We start from the raw sequence: 22,500 nt of genomic DNA, 5'->3' as shown, positions 1-22,500 counted from the left end.
AAAACAGAGTCAGGAAATTTGTGTAAGGAAGAAGAAATGCAGTCAAAAGATGAAAAGAATAGCGATGGAAGAGTATGCGGTCAAGTAGAAGGGAAAGATTCGGGAGTTAGTGAAAATCCCACTAGCTGTATAGATTCTAGAAAGGGGGACGAAATTGGTGCTGAGAAAGAAAGCCAAAACAACTTAGAACAAAAAAGTAACTCCACAGATACAGCTGCTGCTAGTGCGCCTGTTATTCCTCCTCTATCCCCCCGTGAGATGTACTATAGGGAGCGAAGATATTGTGATTGTATGGCTCGTTATGGAGCTATTTATCAGTACTCTCAGGTACCAAGATCGGCTCTATCACCCAGGTGCAACAGATATGCCATGCAGGATCGTACCATGAGTAGATATAACAGTAAGCTTTTGATGCGCTGTAAGTTAAAACCACCCAATGATGTCCCTGTCGAGCTCTTTGCTGCCAAAGGGGTATCCTCGGGTCAAGTTTCCTCAGAGGCTGACAAAGATGGTAATAGTGATGCTAAGAAATCTGAAGCTAGCACCAGAGATAGTGTGAATGATAACCAAGAGTTGGATTTGGATAAAAGTTCAGAATTGTGTAGTAATAGCATTTGCCCTTCGCAAAAGACGTCTCAGGTCAGTGAGGAAGAAGTATCATCTGTTGGATGTACTGATTCCACATCCCTATCATCCATGGCAGACCTTTCTGCCCCAAAGGAATCTATAAAATCAACTCCTCATACTGCTGTTAGTTCCAGCTTCATTGTGCCTCTGAAACACATGCCACGCTTCACAACACAGACTTCCACTTCACTTCCTCTCGGCTCTCCATACAACGGCAAAAGTAAACACACAGCAGACTACGTAGATGATCACGAATCTACCTCTTTGTCCTCTGACCACACTGCAAGTGAAAAAGACTTCCAGGATCAAGATGTTGTTTCAATATCCTCAAAATCTAGTCTCTTGCCATCAAGTCCGGAAAAGTCGGTTACAAATAGAGACTTGACGAGATCACCATTATGGCGGCCCTTCAGATCTTCCATTATGGGCAGGAAAAGACTCTCTGATGAAGAAAGAAATAGTAATGAGGATATTTCTAAAAATAACCACTCTAAAGGTTATAGTACAGGGAATGACTCCACAAATGAAGGTAAATTTTCGTTTTTGTTCATAGCTAAGCTGAATGCTGTACAAGTTGTATTCAATTGCAATTGCAATTTTGAGTGATTACCTAAATCCTTTCTTTCATTACAAAAGTTATTACTGCTAGAGAGTTATTGGATCTTTTTATTCGCCAGATAGTACTACATTGTACCCTTCTCTCTGGTTACGACTCATTTTCCCTTTGCCTGCACACACTAAATAGTCTATCCTTTTCTTTATATATTCTCCTCTGTCCTCGTACACTTGGCAACACTGAGATTACTAAATAATTCTTTTTCGCTCAAGGGGTTAACTACTGGACTGTAATTGTTCAGTGGATACTATCCTCTTGGTAACGGTAGAAAATACTCTAGCTATGGTAAGCAGCTCTTCTAGGACACTCGATAATCAAACCACTGTTCTCTAGTAATGGGTTGTGTCATAGCCTCTGTACCATGGCCTTTCACTGTCTTGGATTAGAGTTCTCTTGCTAGAGGGTACACTTGAGCACACTGTTCTATCTTATATCTCTTTCATTTGTTTTCTTGAAGATTTTTATAGTTTATATATGAAATATTTATTTTATTGTTGTTACTGTTTTTCAAATATATTTTAGTTGTTAATACTTCTCTTGTAGTTTATTAATAGTAATAATAATAATAATAATATAATTGTAGATGGTACATTAACGATCCTTTAATTAAAAACTAGTCATATTGTCAGAATGAATACCTTGTTTTGTCATTTGCTACTATTATTTTCAGTCTAATTTTTTTTTCAATATTTTTTTATTTCTTGTAGATATGTCCAATCTTGCTTTACAGCAAATGGTTACTTAGTACAACAATAACATGTTAAAATTAAAATTACTAGCTTATACAAAAAACTTCTTTTCCATCAACAGACAGTCAAGAATCACCATCGTCTACCTTGAAATCAGTGTTTAGCAACAGGAAATCTTTCTCAAAATTGGGAGGCGACAATCGGAAGACGTCACCTCTTAGTCAGTCTAATTCAAATGAAAACATTTCCTCTGCATCAACCTCATCTTCAGCTTCACCAGCCATGAAAGAGAAAAGACGCCAACAGGTTGATTCTTCCAGACCCACAAAGTGCAAATCTTCATTCAGTAGGAAGATATCAGCAGCTAAATCTCAGTCTCTTCAGAAGAATTCTAAAACACTGCTTCTGTCACCAGCTAGAGCTGTTCGTTCTCTTGTCTTTAGAAATTCCCAAAAGAGAAGTGGAAGAGTTCGCAAATTGCAAGATGAAAAATCACAAGGTGATTGCGTGCCAGCCAAACTTCCATTGCTTTCATCACCAAACACAGAACCCATTCCATTGGAAAAGAGCATCGCTACTGCACATGCTGAATATGCCAGTGATTCAGCCAAGATCGCGAATAATCCATCTCTCAGCTCTGCTGCTGATGCCTCCAAAGTATCAGAATCAGACAATGCTTTAGAAGCAGCTTCTACTTTTTGCTCAACGTCCTCTGTACCTTCTAGGAATTCTAATGCTCTATCTCAAGTGGCAGGTGCTAAGGTATCTAACAATTCCTCAACTGTAACTTGGTCATTTTCTAAAGCTGACAATTCCGCTAAAGAACGCTGTTCGTCAGCATCTGCCCAAGAAACGTCCAGCCGTTTTGCTGCCAGTGAACCCACTGTTAAAACTCCGCTAATATCTTCTCCTGCCACATGCTCTACCTCCCCAGCAGTAGCAACGCCGCCAGCAACAACAATGGCAAGCTCAAGTTCTCCTTGTGGAAGTCCATCAGTGAGGCCGAAAGAGCCAAAAAAGTCTAAGATTAGGCTTAAGGGTAAACATCGTCCTCGTCCAACGGAGTCTATCTTGTTACTAACTGCCGATTCGGATGAGTGAGGTTGCCATATACGATAACGCTATTATGCTGTGATTAAGACACAAGTAGTATACTGTTGATCACAATAATGTTTGTTGACATACTGAAGATATTATGCTGTTTAGAAAATTGAAATACTATTTTCATTGTAAAAAAAATTGATAGATATATTAAAAGAAGTACTTTACATATCTCTTGATTATATATATATATATATATATATATATATATATATATATATATATATATATATATATATATATATATATATGTATATATATATATATATATATATATATATATATATATATATATATATCTATATGTATATATATATGCTTGTGTGTATGTATATAATATACAGGTATATGTAACATACTATTATGTATATATGTAAACCCACTTAAAATAGACAAGAATATGACTATTTCTGTGAATATAAAATTCTTTCTCTGTGTTATCACTATCTGTATTTGCTTAATTGACAGCTTAGATGCATAAACATCAGTCTTGCTTTGATTTATTTTCTCATATTGTATTGCCTGGTCATAATTAAAGGAAACACATTTTATTCCATGTCTAATGTGCCGTAATTGTTGCATTTGGTTTTTTTTTAGAGATATTTTTGCATTGGGCTGCCAAATGAGCAAAGCAATTTATTTTCATGAGCACAGCAAAATAGGTGTAAATTATAAGAAATGTCGCTGCTTCTGAACGCACTTATAGTGAATCATTATATTGCTGTTTTAGTAAGAGGTGGAGTTTTTTTTCCAAAACCGAGCTTAATTTTTGTGATGGTGTTAGTTTTCGACCCGAAGAATGTTCCTTTTGACATGAGGTGACTATTTCATTGTATCCCACAGTTTGGATGTTCATCAACTATCACTGCTATCTTTTCTTCATGGCTGCTGTAATAGATCGTCTGGCCTATTTTCATGAATGATAAATGTATTGTGTTACCATTTTTATAACGCAGATCTGGGCCCACGTACATAGGCGTACAGAATTGTTGTAGACTTGCTATGATTGAATTCTGTGGCGAGAAGTTACTTAACAATGGTAAAGCCAGTAACATTTATTGCTTTTTGCCTTCCTGTAGGATGAACTGTATTATACAAAGGAAGAACTGTTAGCAAAATAATCACAGTGTTTTGATAAAGTGTTATTGGTTTTCTGGAGTCTAATCTGTATATTAATTGTTATGTAAGAAAATTAAGCTGTGGAAGAAGGAATAAGAAAAAAGAGTTGGAGAAGAAAGTAAATAAGAAATGAACAAAGAGATTGTGTGTATATTTGATAATTTGTGTGGTTGTGTCATATTTAGTATTTTTACTTATGGGTACTGTATTAATTTTTTCAAGAAATATGTCTTAGATTTTGCACTCAAACTCCAAAGATTTTATTGTGTGCAAGTGGCAAGTTCTATTGCATCTCCTTTAATTCAAACAAACTAGGATACCTCACTTTTCTCAGAAAGTTAGAGTCCTAACTGTCATCTTATTAAAATGGAAACCGACAGTTTTTCATCCTCCGCGTTACTGGAGAATGAAATCAGATTTACGATATCTATTTGCTAATGGTATTTTTGTGTGGCACTTTGTGCCATTCCATGACTATTGCAAACAATGAAAACTAAACAGATTTGTATGATTTTAAAAGAGGTAGGTGCATTTATAAGAATGAATATTAGGTTAATATTAACTGTTTAATAGTTATTGTTTATATTAGTTATGATCAGTATTATGGGATTATGCCATTCGTGTTGTTTATTAATGACTTTAGTCGATTACTGTATTTGAATTTGCACCCGAGTTTAGGAAGTTATTGCGGATTCCTTTGAAGATTTTTGTATTCTGCATTATTATGTTGTCATTATGCTAAGTTACTTTGATATAGATGAGGTTAAACACTATCATAGTATACTGTAAACCTCCTTAAAAAAAAGGCCTACTTCTGACTCTGCTTTTAATATGATGGGTGTTGTACGTTCAAGTCGATTATGTTCTTTTTAGTAATAATTCCGAATCAAACTGTATCAAATAATTCTATTCGTGAAGACCATTTAAAAACATAATTTTTCTCAAGGTAAAGTGTTTTGCTGTACTTACCTTCATTTATACTCAGTGAATAGTATCTGGCAGTGAATGAAAAGGTCATACTATCATTAGCTTTAGTCGGAGAAAACAAAAAGTTGATACATTATTTTATCTTATATGCTAACAAAAATCCAAAGAAATTATTTAATTTCTCACAGCAGCTTATAGAGTACTTTACCTAATCTTATAATTGGAAATGCATTTTAATGGATTAACTATTAAAGATAATCTTATATATATTAGTGTATTTGCTCAATTCAGAAAGTCTGAATTTTCTGTTGCATGCATCCTTTTGATTTCATGTTATTTGATTTATAGAATTTATACTTTAGGCTATAGGCCGCTGTTGGAACTGGGAAGGTCATTCAGTATCAAGGACCAACTGGAAGAAAACTCCACAGTTGCATTAGGAAATAAAATTTTGAGAAGCAGGATGGAAGAAATGAAGTGGAAACTGAGGTAAAGGACTGAAAATACTTGTTCTTTTTCATTACGTCTTCCTACCATCTGATGAAACCTATGTTTCCTTGCTTAATAAAGCTTGACCTACTATTTTTTTACTTTTAATCAGATGCTGAAAATTCGAGCTAAATTCATAACTGCGTATAATGGGGGATCCTTACCTTCTTTTTACATTTTTCATCGTAACGCCAATCTTCCTTCGGATAAATGGTTGACCCGTAATTTTTAATCTTGCACAATACATGACTTAGCTGTACTGCATCTTTTACAAGTTTGGGGTAATCTCTTCCCTACCCGTTTACCTGTTGAATTTTTTTTCTGTGTCAATTGTCATCATTGGTCTTAATCCCAAAATGTATTCATATTGATACAAGCACAGTGGGTGTATGGAGTTAATCTCCATTTAAGAATCTACTGTACAGTATAGTGATTTAGAACTCAGACTTTTTTCAGTGTACTCTTAGATTTTTACAACCATTTAGTTTAGAAGGTACCGGAATGTTATGTTGCCATGCCCATTTAAAGCACAAAATTTTATGGCCACTTTAGACTTATGTGTTTTACCTGTTTAGCAAACTCTGTAGTATATATTTTCCATATAAACATAAAGATGGGGTAATACTGTTTAACACGTGTTAAAGGAAGCTCACAAATGGTTTATAAAATATGTACATAATTTATAGCACACTGATTAATTATATATATATAATATATAGATCTGTATGTCCCTATAAAAGGAGAGATGTTGATGCTTAAAAACGCTTATATATCATAGAAGATGAAATTGAGTGGTCTCTACTTAGGATTAAGGGCAGAAACAAAGGAATGACATTTTAAAAGGTTCTGTTGGTCTTTTCGATATTTGATACACTGTAATGTAGTCATTGGTCACGCAAAAGGTGTCAGAATGCCAGGATGAACTCTGCACAGCCGTTTTATGAATGAGGTGAACTTTTCAGTGAACAGTCAAGACTACTAAAAGGTTTCCCATTCACTTCTTAAATATATACTTGCTGTGCAATGTTCAGGAATAATTTCAGTAACTGGTAAAGTAGAATAAAAAAAAACCTGTCAATCAATAGATATGAATGAATATATTCCTAATACGGAACTCAAAAGGATTTTTTTCTAATATTTCCTAGTCTGAGCAGCGCAAATACCAGGTTTGACTGAGTTGTATAATTAATGCTCATTGTAGTCTAGTTCTTAAAGCTGGTTCAAATCAGAATGGCTATTATTATTGTTGACATTTTAATTAGTGGTATCATTACTGCATTTAAGTTATTATTGATGTAAGCAATAAAATTTTGTTAGAAGAGATTTTGATAATTTTTTCATGTTAATAATTTGGGGAACAAGAATAACTGTTGTTATCATAGTTATTATCATAAAATGGAACATTGGTTACAGTTTTCCATCCATGAATTTTTAAAATGTTTGTGTATATAGCCTAAAGAATGCAAGATAATTTCATTGTATGTAATTTGTTTTTACATGTAAATGTTTATCCATTCTCTTTTAATATACGTCTTTCTCATACGTTTTCTACCCCAGTATATTTGTTATTTATCATGTTTGAAGAAAACAGATCACTAGGAATTAATTACAAAGCCAAATTCCATGGGTCTTAAAAAAGGCAGGTGCACAGAGGTAATCTCGAATATGAACCCCATTACATCTCATGACTGCTTTCCTTATAAGTTTTGTAAATGAAATAGAAGGGATGCAGCAATATGATTTATATTGAAATCCACATTTGGGGAGCAATACAACTTTAGTCATTTGGAAGTGAGTGAAGAACCTTTGGCAAGGAAAGACCATTGATTTTGTAGTACCAACAGAGCCAAAATGTGGAACAAATGGTTTTGAATAATGTCCAACAATTACCAAGTTATATTACAGTTCTTTACTATGGTACTTTACTGAAGGATTAATAAAAACTTATAAATTAAGAGTATTACTTATTCCTAACAAAAATATGTATGTACACAACCAGGTTTTGGTTTATTTATTTATTGTAGCAAGGAACAGTTCCGAATAACAGTAACTTCGATGCCTGAAACCTGAATCGTGAGTCCTTGGCTACGTGTCACCGTGACATTTACGTTTCCAAGTGAGTTTGTTGAAGTCAGTTGTAACTGCAGTGTTTTGACGTCATTTGGTGTAAAATCATTTTAGATTTTAGATATAAGGTTGAATCAAGTATTCAAGTAGAGCCGATACTAATAAGGAACGGACCGTGATGCAGTAGAGGAAGGCTCAGTTAAGCCAACACTAGCGGTAGCTATTTTGTTAAAATTAGCAACTACTAGCCTAGCCTAGTCACTGGAAAGTGAGGTGATAACTACTGTTTGGTTTGTTCTTTGTCAGGTCTTGTTGTTTCCAGAAGGCGAACTGCATGTATTTCTCCCATTTTCACATATTTGATTGTAAAAACGGTACTGGCATGTAGGCTATGGGATCCAAATTGTCAAATCTATAGTAACACCCTATTTAGCCCTGCAAATATATGATGAATTACCTTCTTGGGTAAATATATCAAGACAATAAATATGCGATACTTTAAATGGTAAATATTCGTTACTGTAATTGCCTAGTATACGTTTCATTGAAGTGGTAAAATTATAGTTAAGGACGGAACAACATTTCCAACAGAAAAAAATAGTTTTCCCTGTAGTAAATGAATTTGACCTTCATTTCAACTACAAATGAACCACAAACCCGCTATACCGTCTAAGAACAAGGATATTTTTCAAAAATCTAATAGCATTTGCTCTGATGTGTGTTTGCTTTGCTCATGGCAAAAGCAAAACATCAAGCTCCTATGTACTGTTGAGCTGTGCACGTTAACCCCATTGATTATTATTTCTAAGATAATTAAGTTTGTTTGCAGCAAAAATAAGTGTCATTTTCGAAGAAAACTGATAATTTTCTATATGAAATGCCTGTCTTTTATTAGAAAAGCTTTTCTGTCCGTTAATATGATAAAACCTTAATTTCTATCCAAATACATGAACCATATATTTTCTCACTCTTTTAGTCATTTCTGACCATGAATGTTGGCAAAACACCCATTCCTGAGTTTCCCCACTTGTATGATTATTATGGTGGATCCCAGTGGAAGGCTGGGCTTTTCGTCAGTAGGGAAACACCAAAAACGAGGGAATTGCAGCAATAATAATGTTCAGAAATGCATAAGAAAAAAGGGCCAGTTCAAAAAATTGGTAAATATATGATACTTTGATTTCTTGCCAAATACATGAACCATATATTTTCAATATTAATCTTACCCGATGATCATGTAGCTGTCAACTCTGTTGCCCGACAGAAATCTAAGGTCGGGATACGCCAGCGATCGCTATACAGGTGGGGGTGTACAAAACAGCGCCATCTGTGAGCAGGTACTCAAGTCCTTCTTGTCAACAAGAACTCAATTTTTCCTCTGTCGTGCCACAGGCAAGACCTACTAAATACGCCGTCCCTAACTGGATTTGTTTTCACTACGTTTTGGTGAAGTACACTATTCCAGTTTTGAGCTTTCGCTATGCAGGGGTTTTATCTTCATTTCAAAACTTGAACTCGTTTTGGATAGATTTAATTATGGTGACGAAGAGAGTATGGACTCTCTTTCACTTTTAAATGGCCGACCCTTCCCTTAGACAGAAGTGTTGGTGACGAAGAGAGTATGGACTCTCTTTCACTTTTAAATGACCGACCCTTCCCTTAGACGGAAGTGTGTTTAGGTTTTTGGTAATTTTGCTTAACAAGTTATAGATCTTATTTATTTTATATCTCTCCGCCATTTATAGGCCTCTTCGATTAACTTTCCATTTATTATAAACTTATAAAAAATTAATTTTTATGTTTGTTTATATGCGACCTTTCCTAATACAGTAGTAGGCGGTCCTTACTTGGAACCGAAGTTAATTAACATTGAGCCCGTCATATCGTATTTCCTTTTAAGAATTTATACTTTTTTAATTTTAATGTTTTTGAAAGAATTTCTTTGATAGTCTCGTACTGTTTTCAAAGATGAACTAACGTTTAGTGTAGTCTCCGCAGTTGTTGGCGTTCAAAACGTTCAACATGCGCTCTATCGTTACGATAGAGAGAGAGTTTTTCACGGTTTCACGTTGCAGTAAGAGTAAACCGATTCTAGCGTTTCGTTCATTCTTTCTTAGCTTAAATGGTTTTAATTCTAATAAAGGAACTTTTTATTTGGGAAACCTTTCAGTTTTTTTCCTTTAACAAATAATATGTTTTAACGATATATAATTGGGCTCATCTCTCAGGTTCTAAGTCAAGAGAGAGAGAGAGAGATAGAGACGGGGGGAGAGAGAGGAGAATAAACGTTTCGTTCAAGCGGGTAACGTTGTTCTCGTTTTTTTACTCTTCTCCCTAGTCGCTATAGGGGAAGAAGGTAAAACGTTTCTAGAGTTTTATTCTTGTTCCCAGGCTTTATGCGGTGAGAGATTTTAAACGTAGTTTATTTGATCTAGTGTTTAGTCTCTTTTCCAGCCACTGAATTCTTTATCTTTCATTATGTTTTTCTGTTGCATTGTAAAACTGTTCTCGCAATTACTACCTTTTAATGAAGGATAGGATTGCGTGTTTCAGGTACAAATCACTTAAAGTTTCGAGTTCAGTGTAATAAGTGCAAACAGAAAATCAAAAGTGATAAAGTGATATGCGCAAAGTGTTACAGTGTTGCGTTCGAGGGTTCGTCTGTTCGTGCCAGTTGTTCACCTAGTCCGATACCTCTTACAAGCTCCCAAGCCCAGGGGAGAAGTAATGTCGAAGGACTTATGGGTTCCACAGGCCTTGATCGACGAACAGACGTTTCCCTCCGTGGTTTCGGGTGTATCTACACACGTTGCCGACGTGATCACCCCACCCACACTAAGACGAGAGAGCCCATTTATTCCTCGTCTGCGGAAGAGGTTTCTCGCAGAAACCATGGACCAAATCTTGCAGCTTTTAAGTGCAAGTCGGTCCCTTCCGCGCAAGTCCAACGGCCTAGGTGTAGCCACTGGGTCAGTTCGGACTCGCTGCAGTCTTCGACGACTGCACACCTTCCGAGAGAGGCAAGGTGGTACCGCAACAGGCTGTAACTCCGTCTGTTGCCGCACCAGCTGTTTTAGACCCTCAGTCACAACGGACAGTAGCTCCGTTTGTTGCTGTCTTTTTTTTTTAGACCCTAGTGGTCCATGCTGCAGATATGCAGTCTCAGCTTGCTTCCTTCATGCAGGAGTATCGTGCTGAGAAGTTTGACACTGCACCTGTTAACCTACAACCTGCCACGGTTGTGCGTTCAGCAGATACTGCGGCTGCCTGCTCCCACACTCCACCTGTGAGAGCTCCACCACCGATGCGCAGTCGACCCTGCCAGACGCATGTTCATGCTGCACCCTCCGTTGACATGCGTGAGCTACCGCATCAGCAGTGGGAAGGTGCTGTCAAGCTGCCGTGTTTTGCCACAATGCGGCATGCTCCGCAACCCACGGCAGTCCGTCCCACGCACCAGCACTCCGCTTTTGTTGTTGCCAGCTCCCACACTCCGACTGCGGAGAAGGTTGACGATGCACCCGTTGGCCTACAGCCTGCCACGGTTGTGCGCCCGGCATGGCTGCCTGCTCCCACACTCTTGTTGTGAGAGCTCCTCCACCCATGCGCAGTCGACCCTGCCAGACGCATGCTGACTCCCACAGACACACGGAGCTCTCCGTTGCCGTGCGTGAGCTACCACAAGCTGCCGTGTTTTGACACGGTGTGTCAGCCTCAGCAACACACTGTGGTTACCGCCACTCGCCCGCAACAAACTAGTCAGTCAGGAGTTGAGGCTTCCCCACACAGCTTTGGTTGTTGCCAACTCACAGACTGTCTAACAGTTACATGACATTGCCTTCTGGTGTGCTACTAATACACCAGTGCTGTATGTCCTCACGCACCTGTTGGGGTTGACAGTTCAGTTTTTGACAGTTCACAGACTGTCAAGCAGTTTCATAACGTTGCCTTCTGGTCTGCTGCTTATGCACCAGTGAAACCCTCACTGAGATAACCTAGCTTTTCTCGGACATGGTTCCTGTAGATGAGAAAGTGCTGTTCTCCCTCCTTCTGATATTCCCTTGAGGACTCTGTCATTTGGAGAGGAGCCTTAAGCTGCTTAGCCTCCTATGGACTTTAATTAAAGCATAACATGCTTCCAGGGAGGGTAAATGGTTCCGCTTCAGTCGCTAACCCCGTCTGTTGCCACACCTGCTCCCATAGACCTTGGGTTTTGTTGCAAGACATGCAGTCCAAGCTTAGTCCTTGATAGAGGATTTTTTACGGAGAAGAACCTTCTTGCCAACGACCTTCCTACCGGTTGGTTGTACGCCCTGTTGACGCTGAGGTATCCTACTCACGTCCGCCAGTTGAGATGGTTCCTCCACCGGTGCGACCCAGTGTGGGTTGCCAGTCGCACGTTGACGTTAAGCTACTCTCGGAGGTGGTTGTGGACGTTCAGTGTGTCACTGGGAAGACGTTCAACAACCAGCAGAGGTGACTTGTTGTGACGCAGTGCGGCAACCTCAGCAACCCGATAAGGGGTTGTCTGCACTACCCAGACAGTCTAGACAGTTTTGGGTTGTCGCTGTACTTCCTCGCATCCCCATGGTTGACAGTTCACAGACTGTGCAGCAGTACCATGATCTTGTGTCCGGCTCCGTCACGCATCCACCAGTGCGACCGGATTCAGCGAGTCAGACGTTGCCCACTCCGTTGCCGTTTCCTCATCAGTTTCGGATGAGGAACCCTCTGATGAGGACATGGCTGAACAAGACGATCAACCCCCAGCCCTGCTTTCCATCCAGAAGATGCTGAATAAGGAACACGGCCCTGTCAGGCTGTGGATGAGTCTGGTTAGGACACTGTCATCCGTGGTTCAATTGGTGTCACTTGGAAGACTACACCTCCGTCCTCTTCGGTTTCATCTAGCTCTTCACTGGAAAAGGACAAGACGCTAGAAGCGGTCTCGATCCCGGTTTCCGGAAGATAAGTCTGGTCTGACTTGATGAAAGGACTTTATCAACCTTTTATAGGGTCTTCCCCTGACTGTTCAGACTCCCAACCACGTTCTCTTCTCAGACGCATCGGACGTAGGCTGGGGTGCGACCTTAGGCGGTAGGGAATGCTCGGGATTATGGAACTCGAGTCAAAGGACAATGCATTTTGACTGCAAGAAGCTTCTGGCAGTACGTCTGACCTGGAAGAGCTTCAGGTCTCTCCTTAAAGGCAAAGTAGTGGAGGTGAACACGGACAACTCCCTGCTTTGATGTTCATCTCCTAGCAAGGAGGGACCTACTCTCTGACATGGTGCGAGTTCGCAAGTGACCTCCTTTCCTGTTCAACAGGTCTAGACTTTTCACTAGTAACAAGTTTCTTCCAAGGCAACTTGAATGTCTTAGCAGATTGTCTCAGTAGGAAGGGACAATAATTCCGACATATTGGACCCTCCACAAAGATGTATGCAAGAGACTTTGGGTCACCTGGGGCCAGCCAACCATAGATCTCTTCGCAACCTCGATGTCCAAGAGGCTCTCAATACTTTGCTCACCTATCCCGGACCCTGCAGTGGTTCTTTTAGATGCCTTTCTACTAGTTTAGTCTCATCTAGATCTATATGCATTCCCTCCGTTCTAGATTGTCAACAAGGTACTGCAGAAGTTCGCCTCTCACGATGGGACAAAGTTGACACTAGTTGCTTCCCTCTGGCCCGCGAGAGAATAACTTACCGAGGTACTTCGATGGCTAGTAGATGTTCCCAGAACTCTTCCCCTAAGGGTGGACCTGCTACGTCTGCCACGCGTAAGAAGGTACTCCAAGGCCTCCACGCTCTTCGTCTCACTGCCTTCAGAGTATCGAAAGGCTCTCGAGAACTAGAGGTTTTTCGAAGGAGGCAACCAGAGCGATTGTTAGAGCAAGGAGAACATCCACCCTTAGAGTCTACCAATCGAAGTGGGAAATCTTCCGAAACTGGTGCAAGTCAGTATCCGTATCCTCGACCAGTACCTCTGTAACTCAAATAGCTGACTTCCTCTTATATCTGAGGAAAGAGCGATCTCTTTCAGCTCCCACTTTCAAGGGTTACAGAAGCATGTTGGCATCAGTCTTCCGTCACAGAGGCTTAGATCTTTCCAACAATAAAGATCTACAGGACCTCCTTAAGTCTTTTGAGACCACGAAGGAGCGTCGTTTGGTTACACCTGGTTGGAATTTAGACGTGGTTCTAAGATTCCTTATGTTAGACAGGTTCGAACCACTTCAATCAGCCTCCCTGAAAGATCTCACCTTTAAGACTCTTTTCCTGATATGCTTAACCACAGCTAAAAGAGTCAGTGAGATTCATGCCTTCAGCAAGAACATCGGATTTTCATCCGAAACGGCTACATGTTCTACATCTTGGTTTTCTAGCCAAACACGAGCTGCCTTCTCGGCCTTGACCAATATCGTTCGATATTCCAAACTTATCGTATGGTTGGAAATGAACTAGAAAGAGTATTATGTCCTGTAAGAGCTCTTAAGTTCTATTTTTCAATATTAAACTTACCCGATAATCATGTAGCTGTCAACTCCGTTGCCCGACAGAATTCTACGGAAGGGATACGCCAGCGATCACTATACTAGAAGGGGGTGTACTCACCAGCGCCACCTGTGGCCAGGTACTGCAGTACTTCTTGTTGACACCACCTCAATTTTTCCTCTGTCGTGCTTCCGGCAAGACCTATATGGATACGCTTATAATTTTGGAGTCTTGTTCACGGTTTTTGGTGAAGTATTGCTCTAAGATTTCAGCTTTCGCTATACTGGAAACTTGTCTATTAGCTTAGATAGCTTTTATATTGATTTGATTAATGGTTAACGATCTTTTGCTTTATTTGGAATCCCCCTTGACTAGCTCTTTGATTCAAGATGTCCGACCTTGCTCAAGCTCCTCCCCAAAGACGATGTAGGACTTGTATTAGGCGTATTCCGAAGGCCTCGGTTGATCCTCACACCGCTTGTTCCGACTGTAGGGGAAAATCCTGTCAGTTGGAAGATCGATGTGAGGAATGCGCCGGACTTTCGGAACTTGATTTTGTTCGATTCCTTAAGTATACCACTAAGTTAGAGAGAGAGAGAGTTAGGAGGAGTTCGGCTCGCTCTTCGCTTTATTCCTCACCCCATGATCCTCAACCTTTTCCTCCCCCTGTAGTGGCTACCCCCGAACCTACTATTTGTGCTCAGCCTGATATGTCTGATGTTTTACGTGCCATTCAGGCTTTAGGTGATAAAGTGGAATCGGTAGTGAGTGACCACAAGTTCCTCTTGGCGGACGTCAAGGAACTTAAGGTGAAAAGTGCAGTGGGAAGTGGTAGTGCCAGTGCTGTGCCGAGTGCTAGTGTCAGTGTCAGTGTTGTGCGTGAGGGTACTTCTGTGCGTGCCAGTCGTCCTCCCAGTCCGGGACCTCTTGCAAGCTCCCAAGCCCAGGGGAGAAGCAATGTCGAAGGGCAAAAGGGTTCGGCAGGCCTTGATCGGCGCACAGAAGTATCCTCGGTGGTTGCGGGCGTATCTTACAGAGATCGTCACTCCCACTCTCAGACGATTGAGCCTTTATTTTCCTCGTCTGCAGAAGAATTTTCGGGGAGAAAACGCTGGACTCAGGTCTCAAGACCTCTTAAACGTAAAGTCCAGACCTCACGAGTTCAACAACCCGGATGCAGTCATTGGGTTAGCTCTGACTCGCCGCAGTCATCAGGTGACTGCACACCTCCTAAGAGAGGTAAGGCGATGCCTCAACAGACCTCATCTTCTGTTAAGGCTTTGCCTCAACAGACCTCATCGTCTGTTGATCCCAAGATGGCTTTGCTGCAGTCCATGCAGTCGCAGCTTGCGGTCTTAATGCGTGAGTTTCAGGCAGAGAAGGTTACACCTCCTCCTGCGAGCGCTCCTCCTCACCGCAGTCCAGTCTGCCAGACGTACGAAGTTGAGGTTCCTCAAGCTACCTCCATGCGTGAGCTACCGCGTTGGGAGTTGCCAGTTACCAGCGTTGTGCAGCAACCTCCTCCTTCCTTAAGGCAGGAATCTCTTACCACGCGACAACCTCCTCAACAATGGGGACAGGAGTCTTATGCCTTACAACCTCCTCTTCCTTTGAGGCAAGAGTTTCTTGCAGTAAGACCATCCTCGAGGCAGCAACCTCTTGAGGTACGACAACCTCTACCATCCTTGAGGCAGTCACCTCAGCTCTCGCAGCTGCTACCTCCACTTTCCTCAAGGCGAGAACCTCAACTCTCGAGGCAAGCACCTCAAGAACCTCAACTCGTGAGACAGGAACCGCGTTCTGCGCAGCCACCACCTCAACTCTCGCAGCTCACACCTCAAGAACCTCAACTCGTGAGACAAGAACCTGCTACTGCGCAACCACCTCAACCCTTGAAGCAAGCGCAACTCTTGAGACAGGAACCTCATGCAATGAGTCAGCCGCCTCAACGCATGCACCTACCACCTTCTCCTCTACTTGACCAGTCTTTGCAGCCTGAACCTCAGGTTTTAATACAGTCGCCTCTCACCACACTTGCTCCTCAACCCTCCGCAGCTCCTCCTTCATCCCAGCCTCATGACTTTGTCATTACCAGCCCTCATCCTCTTCAACAGAGACATGAGGATGAGACCGCAAGTGTTTATGCACCCGCTTGTCAGGATTCTGCTGTTCAGCACACCGCTGTAACTTTACCTCTCGCTTCTCAACACTCAGGTGATGAGGTTTCTGAGGAGGAAGCTGCGCATCTAGATGATCCCTCTTCGGACGTGGAGGAACCCAAGTCGTTACCACCCTCCATTGACTTTCGCAAGGTCCTGGCTCTTTTCAGAGAGGTTTACCCGGATCATTTTGTTTCTGCTACCCCTCGCTCTCCTCCATCTGAGTTTTCTCTAGGCATGCAACCTGTTAAGTCGGCCTACACTAAGCTCGTCTTTGCTAGATCCTCTAAGAGAGCTTTAAGAATGTTAGGGGATTGGTTGCAGTCCAAACAGCAACTAGGGAAGACTTCATTTATGTTTCCTCCTACTAAGCTGACTTCTAAGGCGGGCGTATGGTATGCCACAGGAGAGGAACCAGGCTTGGGAATCCCTGCCTCTGCCCAGGCTGACTTCTCAAGTTTGGTTGACTCTCCACGTAGATCGGCTATGAGGCGCTCTAAGGTCTGCTGGACCTTTTCCGACTTAGACCACTTCTTAAAGGGTGTCTTTCGCGCCTTTGAGATTTTCAATTTTCTCGACTGGTGCCTGGGGGGCCTTGAGCAAGAAGACTGCCTCTGCTGACAAGGACTCGGCCATGCTTATAATGTCCTGTATGGATAAAGCAATTCGCGATGGGTCCGGCGAACTTGCCTCAATGTTTGTTTCAGGAGTACTCAAGAAAAGGGAACAACTTTGCACTTTCCTTTCCACTGGTATCACCTCTTGTCAAAGGTCTCAGTTACTTTTTGCTCCGCTTTCTAAGTTCCTGTTCCCTGAGGAGCTTATCAAGGTATTGTCTGCGGCCCTTATTCAGAAGGACACTCATGACCTTGTGGCCTCTTCAGCTCGTAAGGCTAAGGTTGCTCCTTCAGTTCCTAGAACTTACCGCACCCCAGTGGCCGATACTCCTGCTACAAGATTTATTCCGCCCTTTCGTGGCAGAGCCCCCAGCCGAGGAAGTACCCGTCCAGACGCTTTCAGGGGCAGGTCTAAGAAAGGTCCCAAGACTTCGAAAGGCAAACACTGACTCTCCTCCTCTCCAGACAGCAGTAGGAGCCAGACTCAAGATCTTCTGGCAAGCTTGGGAAAGAAGAGGTGCAGACGCCCAGTCTGTCAAGTGGCTAAGGGAGGGTTACAGGATACCATTCTGCCGCAATCCCCCTCTGACCACTTCTCCCATCAACCTCTCTCCCAACTACAAGGAAAAGGACAAGAGGCTAGCGTTACACCAGGAGGTGTCGCTCCTGTTGCAGAAGAATGCAGTGGTGATAGTCCGGGACCATCAATCCCCGGGCTTCTACAACCGTCTCTTTCTGGTGGCCAAGAAGACAGGAGGTTGGAGACCGGTGCTGGACGTCAGTGCGCTCAATGCTTATGTCACCAAGCAGACGTTCACTATGGAGACGACGAAGTCGGTCCTAGCAGCGGTCAGGCAGGAGGACTGGATGGTCTCGTTGGATCTGAAAGACGCTTACTTTCACGTTCCTATTCATCCAGACTCCCAACCTTTCCTGAGATTCGTTTTTGGAAAGGTTGTGTACCAATTCCAAGCCCTGTGTTTTGGCCTAAGCACAGCGCCTATGGTGTTTACGCGTCTGATGAGGAATATTGCAAAATTCCTCCACTTAGCGGACATCAGAGCCTCCCTTTATTTAGACGACTGGCTGTTAAGAGCCCCCACAAGTCGTCGCTGTCTGGAGAGTCTCAACTGGACTTTGGACTTGATCAAGGAACTGGGTCTTTTGGTCAACTTAGAAAAGTCCCAGCTCATTCCCTCCCAATCCATCGTTTACCTGGGAATGGAGATTCGGAGTCAAGCTTTTCGGGCTTTTCCATCGGCCCCAAGAATCAGCCAAGCCCTAGAGTGCATTCTGAGCATGCTGAAGAGGAACAGTTGCTCGGTGAGACAGTGGATGAGTCTAACAGGGACCCTGTCATCGATAGCCCTGTTCATCGAGTTAGGGAGACTCCACCTCCGCCCTCTCCAATTCCATCTAGCAGCTCACTGGGACAAGGATTTGACGCTCGAAGCGGTCTCTATTCCTGTCACCAAAGAGATGAAGACTACTCTCATGTGGTGGAAGACCAACATCCTTCTCAAGGAGGGTCTATCGTTAGCGATTCAGACCCCCAATCTTCATCTCTTTTCGGACGCATCAGACTCGGGCTGGGGCGCGACCTTGGACGGACAGGAATGCTCGGGAACATGGAACAAGGAACAGGAAACGCTTCACATCAACTGCAAGGAGCTGCTGGCAGTTCATCTGGCCTTAATGAACTTCAAGTCCCTCCTGCTAGACAAGGTGGTGGAGGTGAACTCCGACAACACCACAGCCTTGGCTTACATCTCCAAGCAGGGAGGGACCCATTCGAGGAAGCTGTACGAGATAGCAAGGGACCTCCTCATTTGGTCAAGAAGTCTAAACCTCACACTGGTAACGAGGTTCATTCAGGGCAATATGAACGTCTCAGCAGATCGCCTCAGCAGGAAAGATCAAGTCATCCCCACGGAATGGACCCTTCACAAGAGCGTGTGCAACAGACTTTGGACCTTGTGGGGTCAGCCAACGATAGATCTGTTCGCCACCTCCATGACCAAGAGGCTTCCTTTGTACTGTTCCCCAGTTCCAGATCCAGCAGCAGTTCACGTGGATGCTTTTCTGCTGGATTGGTCCCATCTCGACCTATATGCATTCCCGCCGTTCAAGATCATCAACAGTGTCATTCAGAAGTTCGTCTCTCACAAAGGGACACGGCTGACGCTGGTTGCTCCCCTTTGGCCTGCAAGAGAATGGTTCACAGAGGTACTACAATGGCTGGTCGACGTTCCCAGGACTCTCCCTCTAAGAGTGGACCTTCTACGTCAACCTCACGTAAACAAGGTACACCCAAACCTCCACGCTCTTCGTCTGACTGCCTTCAGACTGTCGAAAGATTCGCTAGAGCTAGAGGCTTTTCGAAGGAGGCAGCCAGAGCGATTGCCAGAGCAAGGAGGATATCCACTCGTAGAGTCTACCAATCCAAGTGGGAAGTCTTTCGGAGCTGGTGCAGAGCCAATGCAGTTTCCTCTACCAATACCTCTGTAACCCAAGTTGCTGACTTCCTGTTACATCTTAGGAATGTTAGATCTCTTTCGGCTCCTACGATTAAAGGGTACAGAAGTATGTTGGCTTCAGTTCTCCGCCACAGAGGTTTGGATCTTTCCTCCAACAAGGACCTACAAGACATCCTTAAATCTTTCGAGACTTCTAAAGAACGTCGTTTGTCCACTCCAGGCTGGAATCTAGACGTAGTCTTAAGGTTCCTTATGTCTCCTAGGTTCGAACCTCTCCAGTCAGCTTCCTTCAAAGACCTTACTCTCAAAACTCTTTTCCTCGTCTGCCTTGCGACAGCTAAAAGAGTTAGTGAGGTTCACGCCTTCAGCAAGAACATAGGATTCACATCCGAATCAGCAACATGTTCTTTACAGCTCGGATTTTTAGCTAAAAATGAACTTCCTTCACGTCCTTGGCCTAGATCGTTCGAAATTCCTAGCCTTTCCAACATGGTGGGTAACGAGCTAGAGAGAGTTCTTTGCCCTGTCAGAGCTCTGAAATACTATCTTAATAGGTCAAAACCTATACGAGGACAGTCAGAGGCCTTATGGTGTGCCATCAAGAAACCTTCGATGCCTATGTCCAAAAACGCAGTTTCGTATTATATAAGGCTTCTGATTAGAGAAGCTCATTCTCACATGAAGGATGAAGACCTTGCTTTGCTGAAGGTAAGGACCCACGAAGTGAGAGCTGTAGCCACTTCGATGGCCTTTAAACAGAACCGTTCTCTGCAGAGTATTATGGATGCAACTTATTGGAGGAGCAAGTCAGTGTTTGCATCATTTTATCTCAAAGACGTCCAGTCTCTTTGCGAGAACTGCTACACCCTGGGACCATTCGTAGCAGCGAGTGCAGTAGTAGGTGAGGGCTCAGCCACTACATTCCCTTAATCCCATAATCTTTTTAACCTTTCTCTTGAATGCTTTTATTGTTGTTTTTTGGGTTGTTACGGTAGGCTAAGAAGCCTTCCGCATCCTGTTTGATTTGGCGGGTGGTCAATTCGTTCTTGAGAAGCGCCTAGGTTAGAGGTTGTGTAGAGGTCCTTTAGTATGGGTTGCAGCCCTTTATACTTCAGCACCTTAGGGTTGTTCAGCCTCCTAAGAGGAACGCTGCGCTCAGTAAGGAAGACGAACTTATTAAAGGCAGAGTAATGGTTCAAGTCGACTTCCTTACCAGGTACTTATAATTTCATTGTTATTTTGAATAACTGATAATATGAAATACGGGATACTTAGCTTACTGATATTCATGTACACTGGTTTTCACCCACCTCCCTGGGTGTGAATCAGCTACATGATTATCGGGTAAGTTTAATATTGAAAAATGTTATTTTCATTAGTAAAATAAATTTTTGAATATACTTACCCGATAATCATGATTTAATTGACCCACCCTTCCTCCCCATAGAGAACCAGTGGACCGAGGAAAAATTGAGGTGGTGTCAACAAGAAGTACTGCAGTACCTGGCCACAGGTGGCGCTGGTGAGTACACCCCCTTCTAGTATAGTGATCGCTGGTGTATCCCTTCCGTAGAATTCTGTCGGGCAACGGAGTTGACAGCTACATGATTATCGGGTAAGTATATTCAAAAATTTATTTTACGAATGAAAATAACATTTTAAAAACCTTTACGAGGCCCGTCTGAAGCTTTATGGTGTTCAGTTAAGAATTCATCTTTGCCTATGTCAGAGAATTCTTTATCCTATTATTTTCAGACTGTTAATACGAGAAGCTCATTCCCTTCTGAATGAGGAAGACCAAGCTTGGCTGAAGGTAAGGACACACGAAGTTAGAGCTGTCACAACTTCCGTGACCTTTAAACAAAATAGATCTCTGCAAAATATATTCGACGCAACCTTTTGGAAAAGCTAATCAGTGTTCGCGTCTTTTATCTTAAGAATGTCCAGTCTCTTTACGAGAACTGCTACTCTCTGGGACCATTCGTAGCAACGAGTGCAGTAGTGGTGGGGGCTCCACCACTACAATTCCCTAATTCCAGAACCTTTTTAATCTTTCTCTTGAAATATTTTTGGGTTGTCCGGAAGGCTAAGAAGCCTTCCGCATCCTGGTTGATTTGGCGGGTGGTCAAATTCTTTCTTGAGAAGCGCCTAGATTAGAGGTTGTGATGAGGTCCTTTAGTATGGGTTGCAGCCCTTCATACTTCAGCACCTAGGAGTCGCTCAGCATCCTAAGAGGATCGCTAGGCTCAGTAAAGAAGACGTACTTAAAAAGGCAGAGTAATGGTTCAAGTCGACTTCCTTACCAGGTACTTATTTATTTTATGTTTGTTATTTTGAATAACTGCTAAAATGAGATACGGGATACTTAGCTTCTAATGTTAACATGTATGCTGGTCTCCACCCACCACCCTGGGTGTGAATCAGCTACATGATCATCGGGTAAGATTAATATTGAAAAATGTTATTTTCCTTAGTAAAATAAATTTTTGAATATACTTACCCGATGATCATGAATTTAAGGACCCTCCCTTCCTCCCCATAGAGAACCAGTGGACCGAGGAGAAAATTGAGTTCTTGTTGACAAGAAGTACTTGAGTACCTGCTCACAGATGGCGCTGTTGTGTACACCCCCACCTGTATAGCGATCGCTGGCGTATCCCGACCTTAGATTTCTGTCGGGCAACAGAGTTGACAGCTACATGATCATCGGGGTAAGTATATTCAAAAATTTATTTTACTAAGGAAAATAACATTTTTCCTACTCGCTATCTTGTGTTTTATGCATTTCTGGACCCCCTTATATAAAGACAATTATGGGGAACCCCAGTGGGAAACTGTATTCTTTTGGGGTGGGGAAATTCCAAAAACGAGTGGTTTGCAGCAATAATAATGTTCAGAAATGCAAAATAAACTCCAGTTGTAAAAATATATTGTTCATGTAATTGGCTGAAAGTTAAAGTATAATTGGGTAATTCTTCAGAAACAAGCCACATCACTTTTTTCAAGAAATAAATAATCCTTTATTTTATGATGTATTTTCAATGAATCTGACTATTTTATTAAGGAAAAGTTATCTTGACCCCCTTTTCCACCATACAAGCCTGGCCAGCCAGGGT

At 42.2% G+C, this 22,500-nt stretch overlaps 1 protein-coding gene and 1 long non-coding RNA gene across 2 annotated transcripts in view; both read left to right on the top strand.

The window, feature by feature from the left end:
• The window catches only part of LOC137637785 (dentin sialophosphoprotein-like), a 184,071-nt gene extending 180,878 nt beyond the window's left edge, over positions 1-3,193 (top strand). Inside the window, exons 3-4 of the mRNA XM_068369900.1 lie at positions 1-1,156; positions 2,054-3,193. The exon at positions 1-1,156 is cut by the window's left edge and continues 394 nt beyond it. Coding sequence (XP_068226001.1) covers positions 1-1,156; positions 2,054-3,033 — 2,136 coding nt within the window. The 3' untranslated portion in view covers positions 3,034-3,193. The remainder of the gene's footprint in view (positions 1,157-2,053) is intronic.
• A 4,497-nt stretch (positions 3,194-7,690) lies between these two features.
• Positions 7,691-22,500, top strand: part of LOC137638371 (uncharacterized) — a 77,984-nt gene continuing 63,174 nt past the window's right edge. The window contains exon 1 of the long non-coding RNA XR_011044121.1: positions 7,691-7,903. This is a non-coding gene — a long non-coding RNA (uncharacterized lncRNA). The remainder of the gene's footprint in view (positions 7,904-22,500) is intronic.

This window comes from Palaemon carinicauda, chromosome 3 (genome assembly GCF_036898095.1).
Source record: "Palaemon carinicauda isolate YSFRI2023 chromosome 3, ASM3689809v2, whole genome shotgun sequence".
In the NCBI taxonomy this organism is placed as follows: Eukaryota; Metazoa; Arthropoda; class Malacostraca; order Decapoda; family Palaemonidae; genus Palaemon; species Palaemon carinicauda.
Note: the sequence above shows the minus strand (reverse complement) of the source record. Positions and strands in the feature narration are given on the sequence as shown.